The 24,185-nt window shown below is 37.7% G+C and overlaps 1 protein-coding gene and 1 long non-coding RNA gene across 5 annotated transcripts; one reads left to right on the top strand and one right to left on the bottom strand.

The window, feature by feature from the left end:
• The first annotated feature begins 7,776 nt into the window (after positions 1-7,776).
• Positions 7,777-20,068, top strand: LOC110885763. Of its 4 annotated transcripts, none has more exons than XR_004862664.1 (4): positions 7,777-8,034; positions 9,380-9,625; positions 10,288-10,427; positions 19,762-20,068. It is a non-coding gene; the product is annotated as an uncharacterized LOC110885763 (long non-coding RNA). The 4 variants fall into 4 exon arrangements; XR_004862663.1 differs by lacking the exon at positions 19,762-20,068 and adding an exon at positions 10,994-11,425 and having other exon boundaries at positions 9,911-10,427; XR_002562388.2 differs by lacking the exon at positions 19,762-20,068 and adding an exon at positions 10,994-11,425 and having other exon boundaries at positions 7,778-8,034.
• Positions 13,660-15,231, bottom strand: LOC118480421 (extensin-2-like). Its single transcript, XM_035975250.1, has one exon. The coding sequence runs from the start codon at positions 15,197-15,199 to the stop codon at positions 13,892-13,894; it is 1,308 nt and encodes a 435-aa protein (XP_035831143.1). The 5' UTR covers positions 15,200-15,231; the 3' UTR covers positions 13,660-13,891.
• Positions 20,069-24,185: the final 4,117 nt, after the last annotated feature.

Genomic DNA, 24,185 nt, shown 5'->3' with positions numbered 1-24,185 from the left:
ATGTTCACACAGCACGTACATCATTAAAACTTATCTTGTAGCATTCCTAGAGATCTAAAAGGTTAGTGGGAGCATTAAATGTCTTAATCTTAATTTGCGAGTGTTGCAAGAGGTATGGGAGTGAAAACTTGTTGTTACCTCAATTTGTATCTCCTGTACAAGACACTGCTCCTTCACAACTTTTCTCTTTAAGAATATACTGCTACTTTAACAAAAGCTTCATTGTTGCTTAGACGTGGACACACACAGATTTCTTGCCAAACTTGTAATCCTCAAACAGAGAAACTACAAGAAGTAAATTCATTAATTTGTTTCTTTATTAGAATTTACTAGTCTTTTAATGTTGACCATAAGCATGCTAAATTGTTAAAGATTTCTAAGTCAGTGGGAGCAGTAAAAGTCCTTATCAGGACTTGCCAGAAGTGCAAGAGGCGGGGGGAAGAGACCTATTAAATTTTACTCCGATTACACCTCTTACACACCATACTGCACCAACTCTTACACACTTAGAATCTTGAAAATGATAGCAACTTAATCAAGAGTTAATCCATAAAACTGAAACTCATAATACAACCCAATAATCAACTATGGAGGTCATCTAGGTTTAACTTTGATGATTATGTATCCTCCTTGACTTAAGTTGAAATCGACATTGGAAAGTTTACTGGTCCTACTTCCTCTAATTAAGCCATTAGCATCAATCAATTTTCTAAATGGAATAAGAATTGTTCTTAGCAAATTTGATTTTAACGTTTGGGATTTGGTTGAATTACCTAAGGGTGTTCATCACTAAGCAAAATTTGAATGCAAACGTTAAGACGCTAAAAGTATGATTGATTGTTAAGGTTATGCTTAGAAGAGAATTATTTTTCAAAGAATCATCTTACCTTTCTTACAAAATGTTTCTTTGAGGATCATTGTTGTTCTAGTGGCTTATAATCATTTAGAGCTACATTATATGAACATTAAAACAACTTTCCGTAAACAAAGACTTACATGTTTATAAAACAACCTGAAAGTTCTAAACTGAAGGTCAAGAACACTTACTTTATAAGTCAATTAATTCCATGTATGGGTTTAAGGCAAACATCAAAATGTGATGAAATCTTAATGCATTTTTCATCAAGAATTAAGTGGATTTATGTACCCCTCAACATGAGTGGGAGTAACTAATGTAAACTTGTCCTTATATAGATAACATTTTTGGATAAGTATATGTTACACAAGTCAAATAATTTCTCACACATATTTCGATATAATGAATCTCGGAGATATCACTTACGCGAGAGATATCAAAATATACCGAGGTAGACTCAACATGACATTAATTTCGTCCCATAAGCTTTACTCTAAAGCGGGCTCTTGCATGTGTAACAAACAATATAGCTCTTCTTTAGAAGGTAAAATGATAAATGATATTACTTCCTTATGCTTCATTAATTAGAAGCCTTACGAAGGTTCAAGTCTATACTCGTTTAGATATTGCTCACATTTATGAACATTAGACCACTCTAGATTATTGTGAAGCATCTTACGATATCTTTAAGAAACGAGAAAGACTATAAAGAAGAGGTTGAGTATTCTTACCTTGATTTTGTAATATTCAAAAGAACCTAAAAGTCAATTTGGGGTAATCCTTATGTTTGCAGACAAATTTATCTCATGGAGAAGTCATAAGAAACTGTTAACAACAACCTAAATCAAAATGGCATAATATGTTGTTAATTAACAACGCAATTGTCACTAAATGTTGTTGAAATTTTATCAGTAGACTCATAAACTTATTAACTCCATATAAATACTATATTGAAGACTTACTGTGAAAAGTCAGCTACCTTATTTCCTCAAATAGTAACAGTTCGAGAGGTACTGCATTAAACTTCGATACAAAATTATTGTTCGTTTATGAACAAGAAGAGGAAACTAATTATTTGTATCGAATACATTTACATTCATGATATGCTTGCGGATCCGATAACTAAGGTCTACACCCAAAGTCTTTTTAAGAGCTTATAATAAAGACAGGTTTTTACTTAAGGCCTTACATAATAGCATATCGTACATATGAATGATTAGTTATTATTAAATTTCCTCAGTTGTTTAAATTTGTTTGTCTATAAATACGTATATGTGCACCTAATTACGTATAGACAATAATTATACAAATTAATTAAAGGGCTTACCTCAGTCATTTTGGTCTTAAATTTATGTATGTTTTGATTTGGGATTGTAACATGATTAATGAGGGTCTTGAGTTGACAATAACTCAATGACTGTATTTTTCTGTTGCAAGTTTAATTTGAAACATTGATTAATGTTTTAACTTGGCCAAACTTACTTATACTTATCATAAATGATCACTCGGCCAAGTGGGAGAATGTTAGAAATAACCCGTTGATGTGGCCTTACGGATCATTTGGTAACATTACCAATATGGCATAACTAGTCTCCGACAATTACTTGATGGTAGTAATTGTAATTATTAATTAGTTTGAGGGGCAATTATGATTTCCCTTTAGGTACCTTTAATAGAGAATGTAAAGAGTTTTCATAACGGATCACTATTCATGATCATCATTCATTTTGATGTTAAATATATATTGATCATAAGAGATGAACAACTCGATGAAGAACACCAATACTAAAAAATACTAAAATTCTCTCTAGTGTGATCCATCAACACAAGGTACCATAACGATAATCATGGCTTCATCTTTATTCCCAAAGATAATCATCCCTACAAGTAAGTATCTCTAACTTGGTATCTATATTTATGTTATGATTGAATAAATATGATTAGGTTCTATTTTTGACCCATGTTTATAGATATAATCAACATAATCTCCTCCAAGAGAAGTTGTAGAGAAAAAGTGACTATGTTTAGGGTAATTTTCTGATTTTTTTTTTTCCAAATGCAAAACAATACAAGAACTAAGTGTTGGGTTTAATCGGGTTTGGTTCGCGGGTCACATGGGTCGGTGCGTTATCGGGTCACGGGTTCGTTTACGAGTCAAACGGGTCAAGAGTTGTTTAACGGAATCTTATCAGAATAATGGGAATATACTGCACATGTTTAATTAAAGAAAAAGGGGGTTGCTGGCCAAGTAAATTGGAGAAAAGAGATTATGGGATGCAGCTTTACGTTGGTTGTTTGAATTAATTTGTCATGTGCTTTTATTTGTTTAGTTTATTATAAATAGGTTACAGTTAGTTGGCTTTCAGTTGTACCCCTTCATTCGAAACATTATTCCTCTGCATTGTATTCACTACATACATAATATAATTCTATGTGATTGTATTGAGTGTGTGTGAGTGTGTGAAGTGGGACCTGAACCTATATTTGGTATCAGAGCCTAGGGCTTGTATCGGAGGAAGCCTCCGCCGCCGGCGGGTGTGTCGGTCGATGGAGGGCAGGCGTAAAAAGGGGTCCGGGATCGTTATACAGCAGAAGACGTAGGCGTTATGGTGTTTTCGGTAGGGTAGGTCGTTGTTGTGGTAGACGTGCCGGTTAAGATGACGGGGGTGACCGGTGAAAAACACTTGTTTTCCGGGGCTGTTAATAGTGATCAAAAGAGGGTTCAGGGCTGTTCGGTTGTTAGTTGCGGGTTTGCGCGACTGGTATACAACCGGTGACAACAGTAGATGGTGAGAAGGTTACATTGATCGGCTTGTTTCGTGATAAGAGGAGACCGGCATAGTGCGTGAAAAACGGGCATAATGGATCCGTCAAAGCAGGTGGCTTTGGATTCGTCTCGTTTGGCAACGTAAGAAAACGGAAGAAGCGGGTGGCTTGTTTTCTTTGTCGGTGGAGAGCCTCTTGAACAAGGGTGATCGGAAAAAGGTTGTTGAAAAAAAAAGGAAGAACACGACGGTGACATTATGGCGTTGGAGTTCAAATCGGGTGACTCGGATGTGACCGGGTAGAGATCGTTGATCCGTGATGAGTCAAGATGTTAGTGAACGTTTCCAGCGTGATGCCATGTTACATGTTACGAGCGTGGTGTTTTTTCTATTCAGGTTGAATCGAGACATTGGACGTGATCGAGGTGAAGATCGGGTGTCCGTTAGATGTCATGGTGGTTCGAAATCCAGGTAATTCGGTGCTGCGGTGAAGGCGTAAACAAACACCAATTAAGGGGGTGATTGTTGGGTTTAATTGGGTTTGGTTCGCGGGTCACATGGGTCGGTGCGTTATCGGGTCACGGGTTCGTTTACGAGTCAAACGGGTCAAGAGTTGTTTAACGGAATCTTATCAGAATAATGGGAATATACTGCACATGTTTAATTAAAGAAAAAGGGGGTTGCTGACCAAGTAAATTGGAGAAAAGAGATCATGGGATGCAGCTTTACGTTGGTTGTTTGAATTAATTTGTCATGTGCTTTTATTTGTTTAGTTTAGGGTCTACATATTTACACACCTTATTGTCTATTTGGACACCCTTCAAGACGCCTCGTATAGACCTATACGAGGCGTATAGCTTTTTTCAATTTCCAAGAGAATCTCTGATTATGTCATATTTTGTCTTATTTGCCTCGTATACGCCTCGTATAGGCCTATACTGGGCGTCTAGGGGAAAAAAGACCATTTAGCCCCTGATTTAGGCCTATACTTGGGGTAAATTGGTCTTTTTTGCCTCTCTTATATGCCTAGTATAGGCCTATACTAGGCGTATATAAGGTTTTTTTTTTTTTTTTTTTTAAACAAACATTTTAACAATATTAATCGTTTTAGCAAAACTTTTATACAAAAACAAGTTTTTTTATTTTAAATAATTAATATTAGGACCCCTCGTTGGTTTTTTTTTTTTTTTTTTTGAGTTGAAAAATGGATGTTTTGGTAGGGTAATTTGATTGTTTTTGGAGGGTGATGTTTTTTGAGTAAAAAAATGGGTGTTTTGGTGGGGTAATTTGAGTTGTTTTTTTAAAAAAAGTTTTATTGTTTTTGTATAAAAGTTTGCTAAAACGATTAATATTGTATAAAATGTTTGTTAAAAAAAAAAAAAAAAAAAAACCCTTCAAGACGCCCAGTATAGGGCTATACTGGGGCTATACGAAGGGTCCAAAAGACCATTAAACCCCTGAATTGCCCCCAGTATAGGCCTAATTCAGGGCTATAATGGTCTTTTGGACCCCTCGTATACGCCCAGTATAGCCCTATACTGGGCGTCTATTATTATTTTTTTTTGTTTTCTTTTTTTAATATTTAAAAAGAAAAAACAAAAAAAATAAAAATAGACGCCCAGTATAGGGCTATACTGGGGCTATACCAAGGGTCCAAAAGACCATTAAACCCCTGAATTGCCCCCAGTATAGGCCTAATTCAGGGGTATAATGGTCTTTTGGTCCACATAGACGCCTAGTATAGCCCTATACTGGGCATCTTGAAGGGTTTTTTTTTTTTGTTTTCTCTTTTTAAATATCAATAACACTAATATTAACTATAAAAAACTCATATTAATTATAATAACACTAATATTAATTATAAAAAACTCATATTAATTATAAAAAACTCATATTAATTATAATAACACTCATATTAATTATAATAACACTAATATTAATTATAAAAAAACTCATATTAATTATAATAACACTAATATTAATTATAAAAAAAACTCATATTAATATCAATAACACTAATATTAATTATAAAAAACTCATATTAATTATAATAACACTAATATTAATTATACGATGCCTATACGAGACTTATACTATACTATACGATACAATACAACACGATAGACTTATACAAGACCTATACGAGACTTAGGGGCTGTTTGGTAGCCTCTTAATGACCATTTAGATGCTACCTCTTAATGGTTTAAAACCTCTGAATGAATAAGAGGTAACCTCAAGTCTGAATGGTTAAGAGGTAACCTCTGAATGGTAAATCATCACATGTCACATTCTTCTACCTTCTCATTGGTAAAATTCTTAATGGGTCCATTAAGAGGTAGCCTCTTAATGACCATTCAGAGGCTACCAAACAGCCCCTTATACTACACTATACTATACGATACGATGCAATACAACACGATACTATAGGATACGATACCACATCCTTATACTATACACTATACGATACGATACAACGCCCGTATACGTCGATAGGCCTATACAAGACCTATAAGGGACCTATACTACACTATATGATACGATAGTATCGTATTGTATCGTATAGTATGGTATCGTATTGTATCGTATAGTGTATAGTATAAGTCTCGTATAGGTCCCATATAGGTCTATACGAGAGCTATACGAGACTTATACTATACTATACGATACGATACAACACGATAGGCTTATACAAGACCTATACGAGACTTATACTACACTATACTATACTATACTATACTATACTATACTATACGATATGATATGATACGATACAATACAATACGACATTAGACTATTGGATAAGATACAACACTCGTATAGGACTATAGGTGTGGTTTAGGTCCCGTTTAGGCCTATAGGCTTATACAAGACCTATATGGGACCTATACTAGACTTATACTATACACCATTTTTTTACTCAAAAAACATCACCCTCAAAAAACAATCAAATTACCCTACCAAAACATCTATTTTTCAACTAAAAAAAACCAACGAGGGATCCTAATATTAATTATTTAAAATAAAAAAACTTGTTTTTGTATAAAAGTTTGCTAAAACGATTAATATTGTATAAAATGTTTGTTAAAAAAAAAAAGAAAAGAAAAACCCTTCAAGACGCCCAGTATAGGCCTATACGAGGCATATAAGGGTCACATATGAGGCCTATACGAAGGGTCCTATACGCCCAGTATAGGCCTATACGAGGCGTCTTGAAGGGGTCAAACCAGAAGTGACATGAGTCAGGCACTAATTTTGATGTAACCCTATACGCCTCGTATAGGCCTATACGAGGCAAAGGGTGTCTAAATAGGCAGATAAGGTGTCCAAATAGATTGACCCTTAGTTTATTATAAATAGGTTACAGTTAGTTGGCTTTCAATTGTACCCCTTCATTCGAAACATTATTCCTCTGCATTGTATTCACTACATACATAATATAATTCTACGTCATTGTATTGAGTGTGTGAAGTGGGACCTGAACCTACACTAAGGGCATGTTTGGATGGGCTTCTCAAACAGACTTATTAGCTTATTAGCTTATTGATAAGTCAATAAGCTATTTTTATGTTTGGATAATGGATAAGTCCTTTTTGAAATAGCTTAAAGCAAAGAAGGAAATTGAAGGTTTTGAAAAGCCAAGAATTCCTGACTTTTGGATCCAGAAGTGACTTTTCAAAAATGAAATTACCAATATAACCCTTCTTATATCTAAAAGAATGCCCATTTTAATCATTTTATATCAATAAGCTAATCCAAACACTTTTTTTTTAAACTCCTTTTCAAAAAGTCCTTTTCCCAAAAGTCCTTTTCCCAAAAGTCCTTTTTACCTCTAATAAGCTTAGCCAAACATGCCCTAAGTATGCTTGGCTAAACGACTACTACTCACGTTCCCATATTTTGAGGATGTGCATGCTCCACTACTCTAATACATACAGTAATTAAATAACATGTGCATGAAACTACTTATTATGTATTACTATATTACTATATATACAATTTGCGTAGGTCCTTAGCTACAGTGTATACACTGGACAAAAAAACAACGCTAATTACGATATATACAATTTGCGTAGGTCCTTAGCTACAGTGTATACACCGGACAAAAAAACAATGCTAATTACGGTTGTGCCATTACCTTTGAATAAAGAAGAGAAAGATTCAGAGTCGGGAGTATAAGAGAAAGATAATACAGTAAAGAGAGAGAGAGAGTTATGGGCTGACCACCAATCTTTACGGCGGATTGACGGTGGCGCAACGGCGGTGACATCACAATCCGGCGTGTACGCTTCAACAACTCGCTAACCGCAGGACGAGGGTTCCGCCGCAAACACAACCATAGCGGCGAGTATGGTTGTTCTTCCGTGACATTGGAAGCCAATCCAGCCAAACGAAATACGTATTCTAACGAACGAGGTTAGACTTGACATCCATTGCTCTATTTCTTTGGATGAATTAGCTTATTAGGTCGATTTGATGTATGTCGTTTGATGTGGTGTTCTCCGGCGACGCTCAACTATTGACGGAGTAACAGAAGTAGGCGATAATATCCGGCAACAATGGTTAGTGAGCAGTAGTGGTTCGTGATGGTGTTTGATGCCATCTCGACCATACCTCTCCGTTAACCATGCTTGACCTACTGTTGTCCGACTTTCACTTGCTTGAGTATGTGTATTTCAAGATGGCATTAAACCCACCATCAAAAGAACTTGAGTGCAGTAGATTCTTTGACTTTCCATTCAAAATGAATGTTGGGTTCATATCCTATTGGCTTCTAGATGTTGTTGTCATTTCCTCTTTTGAACCAAAACATATGCAATGCTGGGTTGGGTTTTGTTTTTCTTGATTTTCAAATAAAAATCTATGGTATTGGCCTTTGATTAACAAAGTTTATGACATTGTTATTAAGGTTTAGGGAAATAGCTACGACATACTAATCGCGACCCACCAGCAGATCTACCAGCATATATATGGTAGCTGGTATACTTATGCAGTTTAGAAAAATTGTATATTTGAGTAGTGCATAACATCATTTCAATAGTGCTTGATGAATTGTGATGATTATGCGGATATGAACTTGAGGATGGCGTACTGCAGCCCTTTGTGTTTCCGCTCGAGTTATGATGTGGCGAGATATCATCGTTACTTACTATATCAACATTGCCATAACCAACATATTTTTAACAAGCATAACACTTCTGAGATTGGAAATTAATATACAGTTTTCCTAAATTTTGTACCAAATTTGAAAATTATTTATGCTTTCTGTGATATTTCAGATCTAACTCAATAGAAACACTTTCACTTCACCTTAGACATTCTTAATGAAGACATCGAGCATCCTGTTGAGCGCTCAAAAACAAGACCACTGCTCAAGAAGTCGACGGCTTCTGGACAACTGGTCTGAATAGCTTTCTTTCTATTTCATATGTAAAGCTATTATTATTTCGTTTGTATTTTTTGTTCATCTTTGTCAATGATATCTAAAAGTGCCCTTGAACATGTACATCTAATCCAATGTGGGGTCCTGTAAACTTTGTGTGTCCGCATACCGTGAGGCCGAGTTTGAGACCATTATCTATGGCATTTTCCAGTCTCAATTCATATGTTTGGTGATGTGAATTAACGGTTGGAGGATGTCCGACTTGATCCTAAATTCAATACTATTTTTGGCAGTTGGAATTTGGTTTATAGGTATGTTAAAACAGACAAGGTATTGATTGAATAATGGGTGCCAATGCCGCATTTCCTTTTGTTTCAGGTATTTTTATTCCGAGTGTGGACAGATACAATGAAGACAACGAGCATCATGAGCGCTCAAACACAAGACCACTGCTTGAGCGAATGTCGCCAAACATACCAGCTTAAATACATGTGCTTCAGTTTTGTTATGGGTGTGGAAGTGCATATATAAACACTCACATGTGTGCTTCCGTTTAACGTTTTTGTTAGTAGCAAGTTGTTTGCTAATAAATTCGGAAAATCATTTGGACAACCATTCGGACAGGTACAAGTTTATACCTTTTTTTATGAAAATGTTCTACATGTACACTAACTAAATAATTAGGCATAAGTATCACATGGTTATTTGATGCCTTTGGAAACCAGTAGATTACACATGTTTCTTTCCATTTTAAGGATCCTTAATGGATATCCAATCCATATTACAAGGTTGAATTATTATAAATTTAAGATTAGCTTAAGAGATGCATGAGGTAATAAAACAACTGCAGTAATAGTAAAATTCATCCCATCCACTTACATATAGGTAGCAATTTTTCTTTTGAAATAGGTGAAGCAGATAAAACTCAAAGGACAAAGCGCACTCACTATGAACAAACGAGTACAAGACATCCTCCTACACCTTCAAATTTTTGCATTACAACCTTTTTGTTTTAGATATTCCTTTATAGAAGGTATAAAAAATGCTTAAACGATGGCCCATGTTGTTGCATATATAAAAATTGTAGCTACTGTAACTAAACATTAGCAATCTAACAGAACTGAAATACCCCGCCGCACCGCGGCGGGTCATCCTCTCTCTAGTATAATAACAATTGCTGAAAGTCCTTAGGAACAGTTCCCGTTCCCAAGTTTCACATGACCGACATCTGCCGGTCTTCAACATACCGCTGAAAACACAAGCCCATCGTCCTTTTACGTTTTCAGATTTGCTCAATCAGGCGGCGTTGGCGGTGCTACTATTGCGGCAGAAACTAGGATTTATGTAGTTGAAGGCGGTGATGGTGGTTGCCGGCATCAAAGCAGGTTGACGGCCATGGGTACAGAAGAGGACTGAGGCAAATAAGGTAAGTTTTCACGGCTATGGTTCTCTTATCCACTAATTTTATCGCTTGGGTTTGTTTTGTTACACCTTGATCATTAAATTTGAAATATTTGATGACTCCCTTTTAATTTAGCATATTGTTAGCACTTTCAATACATCATATGTTGGAGTTACAAACGTATGGAGAGGAGAAAGAAAAAAAACAAACGTAGTTTTTGTATCGTAAGTCATGGATTTTTGACCTTTACAAATGAGGATTATTGTATAAGATTATACTTCCACTTGCCAAGCCGTAACATCTGTAAAAAGGATCTTGATTCAGACTCTTCTAATTTATGAGGTGCTGAATGTGAATTTTCACATATAACATGATCAGTGAGATTAATACTTAAACATATGATCATATTTGTAATACGAACTCTTGACAAACCTGCACATGTAATTTAACATCACCTGCTTCTTTGGCATTTTAATGTTGTTAGTTGTTCATGGAAAAGCAGTAGTTATATTTGATATTTTCCATCTATATCTTCTAGAGTTGTAGGGTAACATGAATTAGTTATTGTTCTGACGATTTCTTTCCACCAGAAATCGCTCCTCTGCGGTGACTTCTCCACCACCGACATCAACTCTCAACTTGAAATCATTTGCCGTCGACATCAACTCTCGACTTCAAATCGCCTTTTTGCGTAGACTTGACCACCATTAACATCAAAATTGGTAATCGTTTCTTTTCGTTTGTGCTCTTCACAATCTTTCCAGCCGGTTCAGTTTTTACCTTTGCATTTTTTCTTCTTTAAATAATTTGTTGATCCAGAGGTTTCTCTTATTGGGTTGAATTGTTGTTCACCAGGTTTAATTTTTAGGTTTCGTAGATTGTTTAGGGTTTAGAATTTAAAAACATTTTGTGATTGCTTTTAAAGAATAATCATTGGGTATATGTAAATGGCTGAAGATACAGGTTGACCTTTAACTTACAAATTCAACATAATGGGTTGAAATTGAAGGCCAATTTTTTAAGCCTCAACTTTCAAGCACTAAACATAAATTTAGTTCGCATTACATTTACACACCACTTTTTTCCACATATAAAAGTGGAATACTCAGCTTTGTAGGTTCTTTCAATGCAACCGCAAGAAATCATAGTTTGGGATTAACACCTTAACTTTGATGTACCAATATAAGGGGACTAGGGTTGGTTCACTAGTGATGGATTCTATCACTCTCACTCTCCAATCAAATCATGACATGTCATCAACCAAATTTTTATCACTAGTGATAGAAATGTAGGAGGGGTGGAATCACTAGTGATGGAATTCTATCACTCCCAATTTTTTAATTTTCATTTTAAAATTAGAAATTAAAAATAAAACACTAAATTATAAATTTCATTAAACTTTAAAAATAAATTACATAACCAAATAAAAAAAAAACTAAACCGGTGGCATCTCCCAACCCCACTTTGCGCAAATCGCGCGCTTTTGTTGAATGACAACTGACTTGAACGGTTCGTCGAGATGCGCGTGGTTTTCACACAAGATTTTTAAATCATTTTGTCTTTCAATCGTTTTCAAGTGTTCCTTGTACGCCTGCTCCCGTTCAACTTTTAGGGACATCATTGTTTCTTTTCTTTTTTCGGCCTTCTTGAATTGGGTCATTTTCTCCTCTTCGATTCTAAAGATCGACTCCGCCACCGCCTCCTTCCCTTTGCTTGACGATTCACCACCTCGTCTGCGTCGTGGCCTTGTGGGTGTATCTTCCTCAACGGGCTCGTCAAGGGGTTGATCGGGTTCGTCAAGAGGGTCGTCGTTTAAGTTCATTTGGGGCAAGTTATCCGACGCGGAAGTCGTGAAGTTCCCCGACTCGGATGTCTTTGATCTTTTCGAACCGCCTCGTTTTTTTGGAGCCGTAGGACCATGCGTGTCAACCAACTCAACGGGGACCCACTTCGGGTGATGTCTCGCAACTTCCCATGCCGCCACGTGTGAAAAAGTTCTCTTTTTGTACATTCGGCAATACTCTGCGGTGGCTTGTTGCATGATCGTCGCCTCGCTCGCCCCACTTTGTGGGTTTCAGTTCTACAAAAAATATAAAATGTTATAAAAACTGTTTTTTTTTTAAAAACTGTTTTTTAAAAACTGTTTTTTTTATTAAAACTGTTTTTTTTTATAAAACTGTTTTTTATATTAAAACTGTTTTTTTTTAAACTGTTTTTTTTTTATAAAAACTGTTTTTAAATTAAAACTGTTTTTTTTTTAAAAAACTGTTTTTTAAATTAATACTGTTTTTTTAAACTGTTTTTTTTTTTAACTTTAATAAAAAACATACCTTTTGAATGAAACAAGCGTTGAACTTGCTAATTTTCCCGTTCAAATCCGTCCACTTCGACGTCATTTGGTCCATGTTTCGTATCCTTGCACCGGGAAGTTGCCTAAAATGATTAATCACCCGTCTCCAGAACGCATCCTTTCGTTGCTCGTTCCCGTGTTTCTTACTCTCCGAGATGTGCAAATACGCCTTCGTCAACGACACCTCCTCCTCGCTCGTCCAAGGTTGTCGGCCGATTGGAGCGATTTCTTGAACCTCAACATTTTGTTCTTCTTCCTCTTCCTCTTCCTCCGCTTCTTCTTCCTCTTCCTCTTCCTCGTCCTCAACATTTGGCAACGGTATAAATTCAAAAGTTCAACGCGTGGTGGGTTTAGCGGTGGCGGTGTTCCGTTCCTTTTTCACGCGTGATGAAGGGCCATCACGCTACCGCCCCGAGTGGCCTTAAGATGGTTACAATACAAGTACATTATATTAATATCTTATATTAAAAGACATAACTTGGTAGTCTAGAATATATTTTGTTTTTGTTTTGTTTTTCATTGTTTTTTAGAATCATTTCAAAGTTTCTATTAATTTATTGGTTCCCATCGATGATAAAACCCATTTGTAGATTTATGTTGGTTTTCATTGCTGATCCGGTCGTATCGGTTTTGGACGAACCGAAGTTTGAGGTTGAAGAAGAGGAAGAAATTGTAACGTTTTTTAGTAATCTTCCCACATTCGATTGGATTGTTGATAATTCACATTCCATTGGATTGTTTATAATTCCTTCACACTAGTGAAGGAAAGTGAAAATCCATGAGGGGATTGAATTACTATTTTAATTCCATTTCTACTTTTACCGATACATATATTTGCCTATGTTATCTAGGTAACAGAAGGAAAGACTACGGATAAGAATATTATGTCAAAAATGAGAAACGTGATAATTACCAATTATTTGTTTTTATTGATAGATAAAAAAGAATAATACACAAAGATTACAAATACAAAAGTTGATAAATGTCATTACATGTTGAGACTGTGTTAACTCACAAAAATACAATTGATTAAGAAGTAATGGCAGAAGAAAAAAAAACGTTGAATTGAATACAAACATTTTGATGGTAACGCCAACTGAACTGTGCTTCAATCTTATTGTTTGAATACCTTAATGCTTTAATAATGTCTTGGTGGTGGTGGCGACTTGTAGTAGTAAGCTGGAGGAGGGGGTGACTTTGATGGTGGAGGTGGTGATTTGTAGTAATATGGATGGTGTGGAAGAGATGGAGATGGCATGTGAGGAGACTTGTACACATACGGACGTGGTGTGGATGGAGATGGTGGGGGAGGAGATTTATACATATATGGAGCTGGTGGAGATGGTGATGGAGGGGGTGGAGACTTGTAAATATAAGGGGGTGGTGGAGATTTGTAAACGTATGGAGGTGGTGGGGAAGGTGATGGTGAGGGTGGAGATTTGTACACATACGGGGGTGGTGGGGAAGGCGATGGAGGTGGTGGAGACTTATACACATATGGAGGGGGTGGAGATGGTGACGGAAGAGGTGGAGACTTGTACACATACGGGGGTGGTGGAGATGGTGATGGAGGTGGTGGAGACTTATACACATATGGAGGGGGTGGAGATGGTGACGGAGGAGGTGGAGACTTGTAGACATAAGGGGGTGGTGGAGATGGTGATGGAGGAGGCGGAGACTTGTAAGCGTATGGAGGCGGTGGGGAAGGTGAGGGTGGTGGTGGAGACTTGTAAACGTATGGAGGTGGTGGGGATGGTGATGGTGGGGGTGGAGATTTGTATACGTATGGAGGTGGTGGGGATGGTGATGGTGGGGGTGGGGGTGGAGATTTGTATACGTATGGAGGTGGTGGGGATGGTGATGGTGGTGGTGGAGACTTGTAAACGTATGGAGGTGGTGGGGAAGGCGACGGTGGTGGTGGAGACTTGTAGATGTATGGAGGAGGTGGGGAAGGCGACGGTTGGGGTGGAGACTTGTTGTAAGCATATGGAGGCGGTGGGGAAGGTGAGGGTGGTGATGGAGACTTGTAAACGTATAGAGGTGGTGGGGATGGCGACGGTGGTGGTGGAGACTTGTAGACGTACGGAGGAGGTGGGGAAGGCGACGGTGGGGGTGGAGACTTGTAGACGTACGGAGGAGGTGGGGAAGGCGAAGGTGGGGGTGGAGACTTATAAACGTATAGAGGAGGTGGAGACTTGTAAATATAAGATGGTGGAGGAGACTTGTGAAGATAGGGTAGATGTGACCATGTGTGTTTTACCGGTGGTGGTGGAGACTTGTAAACATATTTTGACTTTGGCAAAGTATGCTTCAGCGGTGGCAATTTCCACCCTTTAGACTGTGGAGAGTTATACCCATAAGGCTTATCGGCTACAACGATGGTGGCTAATAAAACAAAAGCGTACATAAGTTGAGGCCAATGCCTCAACACCCTAAGGCTTCCCATATTAAGATCACTTGCTTTAGAAAACAAAGACTTGTATTTGTGTGTTAAAGTGGTTTGATTACAACCTTTATATAGCAATCGCCTACATTATTTTAACACATAATACAGGTTGTAACAATATTATTTAAATTAGCAAGGTCTTCATGGTTGACTCTATATGATCATTAAACTAAAAGGATGTCTCTTTGAGGAAGTCAGAGAGGGTAGTTGATGAGTGCCAGTAGGATGTTTTCAACGCGTTCGGGAAATATGTTTTTGTTATGGTGTCGGAGAATTTAAAAAGTTTAAAATTAATTTAAGATTGTAGTGTTTGCGCAAAAAAAACTTTTAAGTAGCAAATGGAACCCTAATGTTAAAGGATTAGTGTCTATTTGTGACAGAAGAAATAGACTTTTTAGTGTCTATTTCATTTATTCTATATTAAGTAGGGATGAGTGTTTAGTACCAAGTATCGGTACCGAATTATTTTCGATACCAAATCGGTATCAACTATTTGACATTTTTAATACCGGTACTTTCAGTACGATACTAGTATTTACCGAATTTTGCCTTTAACTACCGATCTCGTACCGGTATTGATACTAAGCTCATCCCTAATATTAACTATGAAAATTATTTTCACTCACAAATGGCTACTGTAGCCAAGGTACATGTTTCTTTACATAAGGTCTTTTTCTCTCTCTTTACACCATCTCTCCCCCTTTAAATTACCACTTAACCAGAATATGACATGTGACTAAATGGCGCAAGAGGAAATGGTAGCGCAAGAACATGTGGCGCAGGAAAAAGGTTTTGCAGTTTGATAATGGCGCAGGAGAGCATGGCGCATGGGGTGTTTGGTGCAGCGCAGTGCGTAGTGCAGGGTTGAGGAAAACGAAGAGTCAGTAGCACAGGAGAAGTGTACGTGCTGCACCATATGGCGCAGGAGAGTGGTTAATTACCATTTTGGTAATTTAGGATAGTCAAAGTTTAAATTGTTAACTAAGGTGGTTAACAAGGCTAATGTGGTGATTTTCCCTATAACAACATCATATAGGAGGACTTCGAAGGAGTTCCAATTGAAATAACGCCACCACAAGTCACCAAAGAAGCGACAGCGGCCATGTCAGATTTGTGCTCTAAGGCGATGTGAAGGCGGTGCGAAACAAGGAGTGTCAGTGTTGGTGTTGTACATCGAAATTCCATTGAACCCGGTTTATATTAAAAAGCCCATGTTGTGGAGTAGTGGAGGTGCCTGGCTTGATAGCATTTATTAACCGATAAAACCAAAATTGTTTGTAATCAAAACTGATGAGTAATGAAGATCTAAAAGTGAAAATATAATTTCGTTTTAGCTCTTCACCGAATTAAACTTCGTGGTCTAGAATATAATTAGACATACTCCTTATTTTTATTCTAATTAGACACGTTAAGATAAACCATAGGTTGCTGAAGGGAAGTAGGTTTGATAGTGGCAAGTTCCGCTTGAATGTCTTGTTTCATGCCCGAGAGGTAACAGTTTAGCAACACTTCACTTCACTCGATAGGAATGGGATCAAATACAAACACTTAAGTTTGTAAGAACCATAAGAACCAATACATAATTGACAAGTGTCCATCAATAAAAAATTAGTTTAGGGGTAATTTAGACTTTTTGACCATATTTATTTATAACTAATTAAAAATAATTACAAAAAATATAATCAGCACAACACTATATAATTAGCACAACATCATTAATCGTTCTTCATTATCAGCACATCGTCCTCGAATCGTTCTCCATTATCAACATAAACGACATTAGCACAACATCTTCAATCGTTCTCCATTATCAGCACACCAGATGTGCTGATTATATCTACTTTTGGTGTTTGTTTGTATTATTTTGTAATTAACACATAATCAGCACCTTATTAGCACAAATATAAAACACCTTTTGTTAACTTTTTTTAAAAAACACTTTTATAAATACAAAAAGGTATAGCAATATGGTACTCATATTAAAGATAAAAAAATACTTGATTTTATGGTATATATTTTTTAAAAAAATAATGAAGTATATAAAAGTTATTTTAGTTTAAAAAACCTTGGTGGAATTTGTATTTAATAGAAAATGGTCAAATGACTAGCAATTTTACAAAATTACCCCTAATTTGTTAGTAGTAATTTTTAATTATAAGAGTTTTATTTATAATCAATATCAACCCTTGATTTAAATTAACAATGGTTCAGATCTGTTCTTACGGTTCTTATAATTAGCACTGTTTGTACAGGATCTCAACCCTCACTCGATAACCCCACAATACAATTGCAAAGTTTTTTGAATTCCGCTTTTGTTTTAGTTTGAAAAATGTCGCTTGATGGTTTTCATAGTCTGAATGAGGGTCCGAACTGAAGTTCAAGAGCTTGTACGATATCTGGCCATGTGCCCAAGAGACCGTTGTTATTGAGATACTTGTACCAGCTCAAGACCTCGCTGATAAAGTAGAAAACAGTTAGGTACAATCGCTAGTCATCGGGATTGCGGTAGTAGGTAAAGTAGTTGTCGGCTTGGAAGATCCAATCCAACGGATTTGAACCATTGAACATGGGAAGGTTATTGGGTGGGCGATGGTCAGACGAATAGAGAATGATGGGAAAATAAGGGATTTGGAAGGTACTTTTTCCTTATAGAGGATGGTGAGTAGCCGGTTGTTGGTTTCGGTTTGCTATTTCATTAAAGCTTGAAGAGCTCCAACTTGGGCATTTGCACGAGCCTCAGATTGATTAAGCGGTAGTAATGGTGTTATGGGTAACCCAGGATTTGGAGGGGATCATCGGGTCTTTACAGGGAGGCATGGTTGGTTGGGATGAATGAAAGCACCAAAAAGCCTGTAGAGAAGGCTAATCTCCTCCAAGAGAAGTTGTAGAGAAAAAGTGACTATGTTTGGGGCAATTTTCTGATATTTTTTTCCAAATGCAAAACAATACAAGAATTAAATATGCTTGGCTAAACGACTACTACTCACGTTCCCATATTTTGAGGATGTGCATGCTCCACTAGTTGGCATCTTCAATAAGCTATTTTTTCATGTTTTCCTTATTGTAGAACATGTTTTTTATACCCATTTTTGGGTGGTGTTTTTCTTCAAGAACTAGAAAGAATGAGTAAATGATGGGACTCATGTGTTGATCAGTTCTGTTTAAACATTATGGAAAACATGAATTACATACCTGTTACAGCAGACAGGCCAGCAGAGAATCCAGTCAGAGATGCAGCCATTGAGTTCGACATACTTGTCAGGATGATCTGGTTCCTCCTTAGGGTGTAAAGTTATGATGGTGATGAACCGAAACAAGGGAGGTTTCGGTTGGGAGAGAGAGAGCCGATTTGATGTTATGAGGGTTGATTGATTCACTAAATTGTGTAACCCTTAAACTCTCTAATAATCTCCTTATATATACACCCAAGAGAAAACCTAATTAGTTAATAAGGGTAATATGGTCCATCAACAATTACCAACTAATTATTAATATGTTATTAATATATTTTGATCCAATATAATATAAATGATTATAATGGCTAAAAGATTAAATATTATATTAATAATATATTTAATCTCACATTCTCCCACTTAGCCGAGTAATCATTTATTTATCATGAGTATTAGATGAGCCTGGCCAGGAGTTAACACTCATTTTAGCCTTAAACCAAGAACTATAGCAGAGAAATACAGCCGTTGAATCATCATTCGACTCAGGACCCCCATTAATCATACTATAGCCTCAATTTAAAACCTAATAGTTATGATCAAAATACTTATAAGCCCTTTAGCGTCTGATTTGTATTTATATTTGTCTATATGTCATTACACCGACAGAACATATGTTAGAGACATACAAAATCAAACTGAGGAAATTTTATTAATTAAAACATAAGCTAGTACAATATGCCATTAAATAAGGTCTTTGGTAAGTCCCATATTCGATACATGTTCTTCGAAAACTTTAGGTGGGAGACCTTTAGTCATCGGATCCGCAAGCATATCTTTAGTACTAATATACTCAATACAAAGATTATTTTCCTCAACTCGTTCACGTACGAACAAATATTTTGTATCGAGATATAAACCAGCTCCAGTCGAACTGTTACTGTTCGAGAAACTAACGGCAGCTGAGTTATCACAGTAAAGCTTCAATGGTCTAGAAATGGAATTAACGATTTTGAGTCCAGTGATCAGATTTCTAAGCAACATTCCATGACAGGTTGCGTTGTAAACAGCTATGTATTCTGCCATCTTTGTGGAAGTCGTAGTTAACTGTTGTTTATGACTCTTCCATGAGATAGGTCCGCCTACTAACATAAAGATGTAGCCTGAAGTGGATTTCTTGTCATCTTTGCATTTAGCAAAGTCAGAATCAGAATAACCTACCACTTCTTAGTGATCACTTCTTCTATAAGTCAGTTTATAGTCTTTCATCCCTTGCAGATATTGACGGGTGGTCCATAGGACAACCCTTAAAAGGTTTAATACAACGCATATTCTACACTTTATTCGGTTAATTGCTTGGATTAGATAACCACTTTGTGTTGGGTTATGCAGGTGCTAAAGTGCTCAAAAGGTGGGTTTTAGGAGGCACGGATGGATACTAGAAGTTGCGGGACTTAAAAAGAGCGAAAGAATGGGAAGATGGAGAAGTCATGGAAAAGAAGCAAGCTCAGCGCCGTAAGCTACGCCACCAGGCCGTAGCTTACGGCTCCCATCCAATGCCAAAATGATCTGCCGTAAGACAGGAGCAACTTGGCGTAAAGATTCACTGCCAACCGTAAGCTACGGCTGGGAGCCGTAGCTTACGGCTCCTAGTTGACTTGTGCACCTTGCTGACCTGCCGTAGCTTACGGCTCCGACTGATCCCATCTTGTAACCTTCGCATTATTGGCCATTTTATGGAGATTTATGATGCCTAATCATGCAATTTCGGTTACTACTTGGCTAGAACGAGTTGGGAAGTATATGAAGAGCATTTGGGAGTGAAGAAACAGATCTTGGAACTATCTTTTCACTAAATCTTTATCTAGTTTTTGTTGGTGAACAATATTTTTCCATTTTCTTGCATTATGTTAGCTAAAGCCATGAGTGGCTAGATACTTGGGTGATTATCTTGTGTTGAAGGTTTGAGTAAGACTATGTGTTTTCATTTCATATTTCTAGAATAACAATTGCTTTTTATTTGAATTGATTGTTATGGTGTATGATTGATTGTTAGTAACTTGTTGATTCTTATGTTGAACTAATTAGAAACCATACGTTCTTGGTGCCGTTGGCAATCGAGATATCATGGGTATAGTTAGGTTTGGGTAAGGGTTGATTGATCATCGGGTGATAACCTCACGTTCTCGGAATCTGAGTACTTAGTCCCCTTTCATCACTGCAATTGATTATACATGAACTATGTCTATGTAGTTCTTTCTAGTGAAATATTAACACAGACGTCGAACCAAACCGGAAACTCAAGATAGTCATTTGTCTCTCAATTGTTTACAATCCAAATTTCCATTTTGCAAATTAATTAGTAATTGTAGTTTTAAAAAGAAACCAATCCAAACAACTCTTGAATTTTACTTTTCTTGCAATTAGATTAATTTAGTTACTTAGATATAATCTTCCAAATAACACATATTCCACAAACTCCTGTGTTCGATACCCACTTACCACTAGTTACTTCGTTGTGATTGGATTAAATTTGATTGTGACCACGACATCACGTCAAATTTTGGCGCCGTTGCCGGGGAGTAGTGCGCAACGTGTGTTTATTTTTATTCTTGTTTTGAGTTTGTTATTTTTCTGGTTTACGCTGGGTGTGTTAGTGTGCAGGTATTGACAGGTGCATGCGTACTAGGAGCTCTCACAAGCTATCACCATTGGCGTTTGATCCAGAATCGAGCGAACTTTGCGAGCAAACCGAATTTTGTTAAGGGAAAATACAATCAGCAGTTCACCAACAACACCAATTACACCACTTCGATACATGGATCCACCACCACCACCACCCACTACGGGTGAATCCACTTCATCATTTATACCAACATCCCACTCAACCTTCACCAAACACCACCATTCCACAAATACTACCGAACCCACCATACTTCAAAATGTCACATCAACCAACACCACACAGCCCATTACTACACAAGAAGAACCAACCATCACATTTAACCCTTCCACTACTATACCACCATTATCCATTTTTCCCGGTGCGGGTCCATCATATTCAGGTCATACTATAGGACCAAATTCAACGATTGTTCATGCCTCACCGTTTCGACCATCAAATCAATCGGGTTTCCATACTCGACTCTTCCATTTGGGCAATTGTCGGGAATTCAAGGAGATGGTATGATGAAGGTTATGAGGAGTTTTGAAGGTTTTGATGAAGACGGATACGTTTATGGGGGTGATGGAGAGCAAGGGAATATGGTTATATGCAAGGCCAAGTGCAAGTAATTCCAAATGTTGGTGAGGTGCAACAAACAATAACTCATACCCTCAACATATTAGGTCAAGGCCACAAGGGCCGCAATTGCAACGTCCGGTTCCTTTGCAACAAGTTCGACCACAACATGTGCAATCCGCCATTCCAAGGCCAATTCAACACCCACCGGTGCCACAACAACAAGTTCAACAACCAAATGCACCACAAGGGCCTATACAAAGACCAATGGGTCAAGTTCGTTCCACGAGGTCGATTTGGTGTGGCCAAGGAGGCATCTTAGAGAAAATGCGAGGGGTATTGAAGCGCATTTTAGGCTGGTGATTACTCACAATCCTTCACCGGTGGTTATTCCTCATAACAACCAAGGAGAACTTTTGAAGTAAGAACAATTCTTTACAAAGGTTTGCCGAAATACAAGGGGCTAGCAACGGAGGAGCCTTATTTCCATTTGGAGGCATATGACTCAATTTTGCAATACTTTTTGGAGTCAAGGTTTTTCGGCCGATGATATCAAGTTGGTATTATTTCCAATTTTCTTTGGAGGACAAGGCAAAGAAGTGGTTGCTACACTTTGGCCTTAAGGCATCTATTTATACTTGGGCGAAAATGCAACAAATTTCCTAGACGAGTTTTATATCGCCCAAAGACCAATGATGCTAGGAAGGGGTTGAGGAGTTTCCAACAACAACAAGGCGAAATGTTTCCATGAAGCCTTCGAGCGTTTTAATATGAATGATCAAAAATTGTCCTCATCATGGGATTGAACTTTGGGAGTTGATGAATGGCCTTCCACGAGGGGTTGTGTGCCGAGGATGCACGTGATCTAATGTCCATCACAATGGGGAACTTTTGGCAACAAATTATGAAGATGAGGATTGGGAGTTCTTGGAACAAATGGCCATTACCTCAAAGAGGAAAAGCCCAAGCATCAAGGAGAGCACGACCGGCTGTCACGAGATCGCAAGTTCATGCAGTTGACGATGGTAATGTTCAAACTACTAATCAAATTTATGATATTTGTACTATTTGCAATGAAATAGGTCATGCGGCTTGATAATTGCCAAGGAGGTGATGGGCAATATGAAGAGGTTCATGCTGTGCAAGGTCAAGGATGGGGTGGTAGAAACCATAATATGAATTCTAACACTTACCACCCCGGGTTGAGAAACCACCCAAACTTTCGGTATGGGAACCCTTCAAATCAAGCTAACCCGAATTTCCAAGGAAACCAAGGATTTCAAAGGCAATATCAAACGGGTCAAAGCTCTTCGGGTGGGAAATGAAGTGATGGAGATGTTGAAAGCGATGGCAAGTTGAAATGCAACGAATGAATCAACGTGATGAGGTTCGGATGCAAAAGGACGAGGCCCGTGATAAAGCTATTCAAACTTTGACTACTCAAATGGGTCAACTTGCGAGTGAAATGGCGATTTTGAAAAAAGCAAAAGGCCAGTTACCAAGTGATACGGTGACAAATCCTAAGAACATAAAAAGCGTTAATATCAATGTGGTAAGCACCGTTCCTAATACCGAATTTAATGAAAAATTGCTAACTTCTTCGTGTCAAGTGAATGCAGGTTTGGAAAAAGATGCCGAAGTCGAGAATGATAAAGAATATGGAGTGCCAATCGTGCCTATCCGCGTGGGAAAATTAAAAATCCCTCACGCATTGTTGGACTACGGGGCAAGCATGAGTGTGCTACCAAGCGATCTATACGATATGTACGACTTTGGTCCGCTTGAAGATATAGACACTATGGTGAGCTTGGCGGATGAGAGTTGGAAGCGTCCACGGGAATGGTTAGGAATGTTAAGATTCAGTTGGGAGAGTTTTGATACCCGGTGGATTTCCTAGTTTTGGACTATGCTTCTACCTACATGGCATCACAACAAGGGTATTTTAGGTCGACCGTTTCTATAGCACAAATGCGCAAATAATTGTAGAGACGAGATTATTCCATGACCGAAAAGACCGTAGTTGTCTTTTGATGTTCAACTAAAGTGATTGTTATGAGTCCATTGAGGGGAAGGGTGGTGAGTCTAGTGTTTGTATGAAAAACGTGTTTCAAAGAATGAGAAAAAGCACCACCGGACCGTGAGGAAAGCATATGGTTCAAGCAAGAGCGTATTTGATTACCCACTGAGTCAAAATAAGATGATGCATTTTTCCCAATAGCACAAGGAAGTGATGGAGATGGCAGGAACCGATTCTTTGAGCCACCTTAAATGAGGGTGGCATGGTCTGGCTGAAGACTCGAAACTTAGCGCTGCTCGAGAGGCAACCCGGGGTTTTATATTGATCTTGCTATTTTTATTTTTCTATGTTTCAGGGCCATGGTAACACTCAAGTGTGGGAAGATGTTGCGGAGATTGGTGTGAAGGTAAGTAGAGAGAAGTCAGATTTTCTACAACATTGTTATATCAAACTTCACCAGGTCGATGTACTCTTTCCTTAGTCTTGTTGTGTTCTTTAGCTTTGAAATATTGATAGTTAGTTGTTTGCTTTTAGTTTATGGTTGGGAGGTAGGGTGGT

The sequence above is a fragment of the Helianthus annuus genome, chromosome 7, assembly GCF_002127325.2.
Source record: "Helianthus annuus cultivar XRQ/B chromosome 7, HanXRQr2.0-SUNRISE, whole genome shotgun sequence".
Classification (NCBI taxonomy): Eukaryota; Viridiplantae; Streptophyta; class Magnoliopsida; order Asterales; family Asteraceae; genus Helianthus; species Helianthus annuus.
Note: the sequence above shows the minus strand (reverse complement) of the source record. Positions and strands in the feature narration are given on the sequence as shown.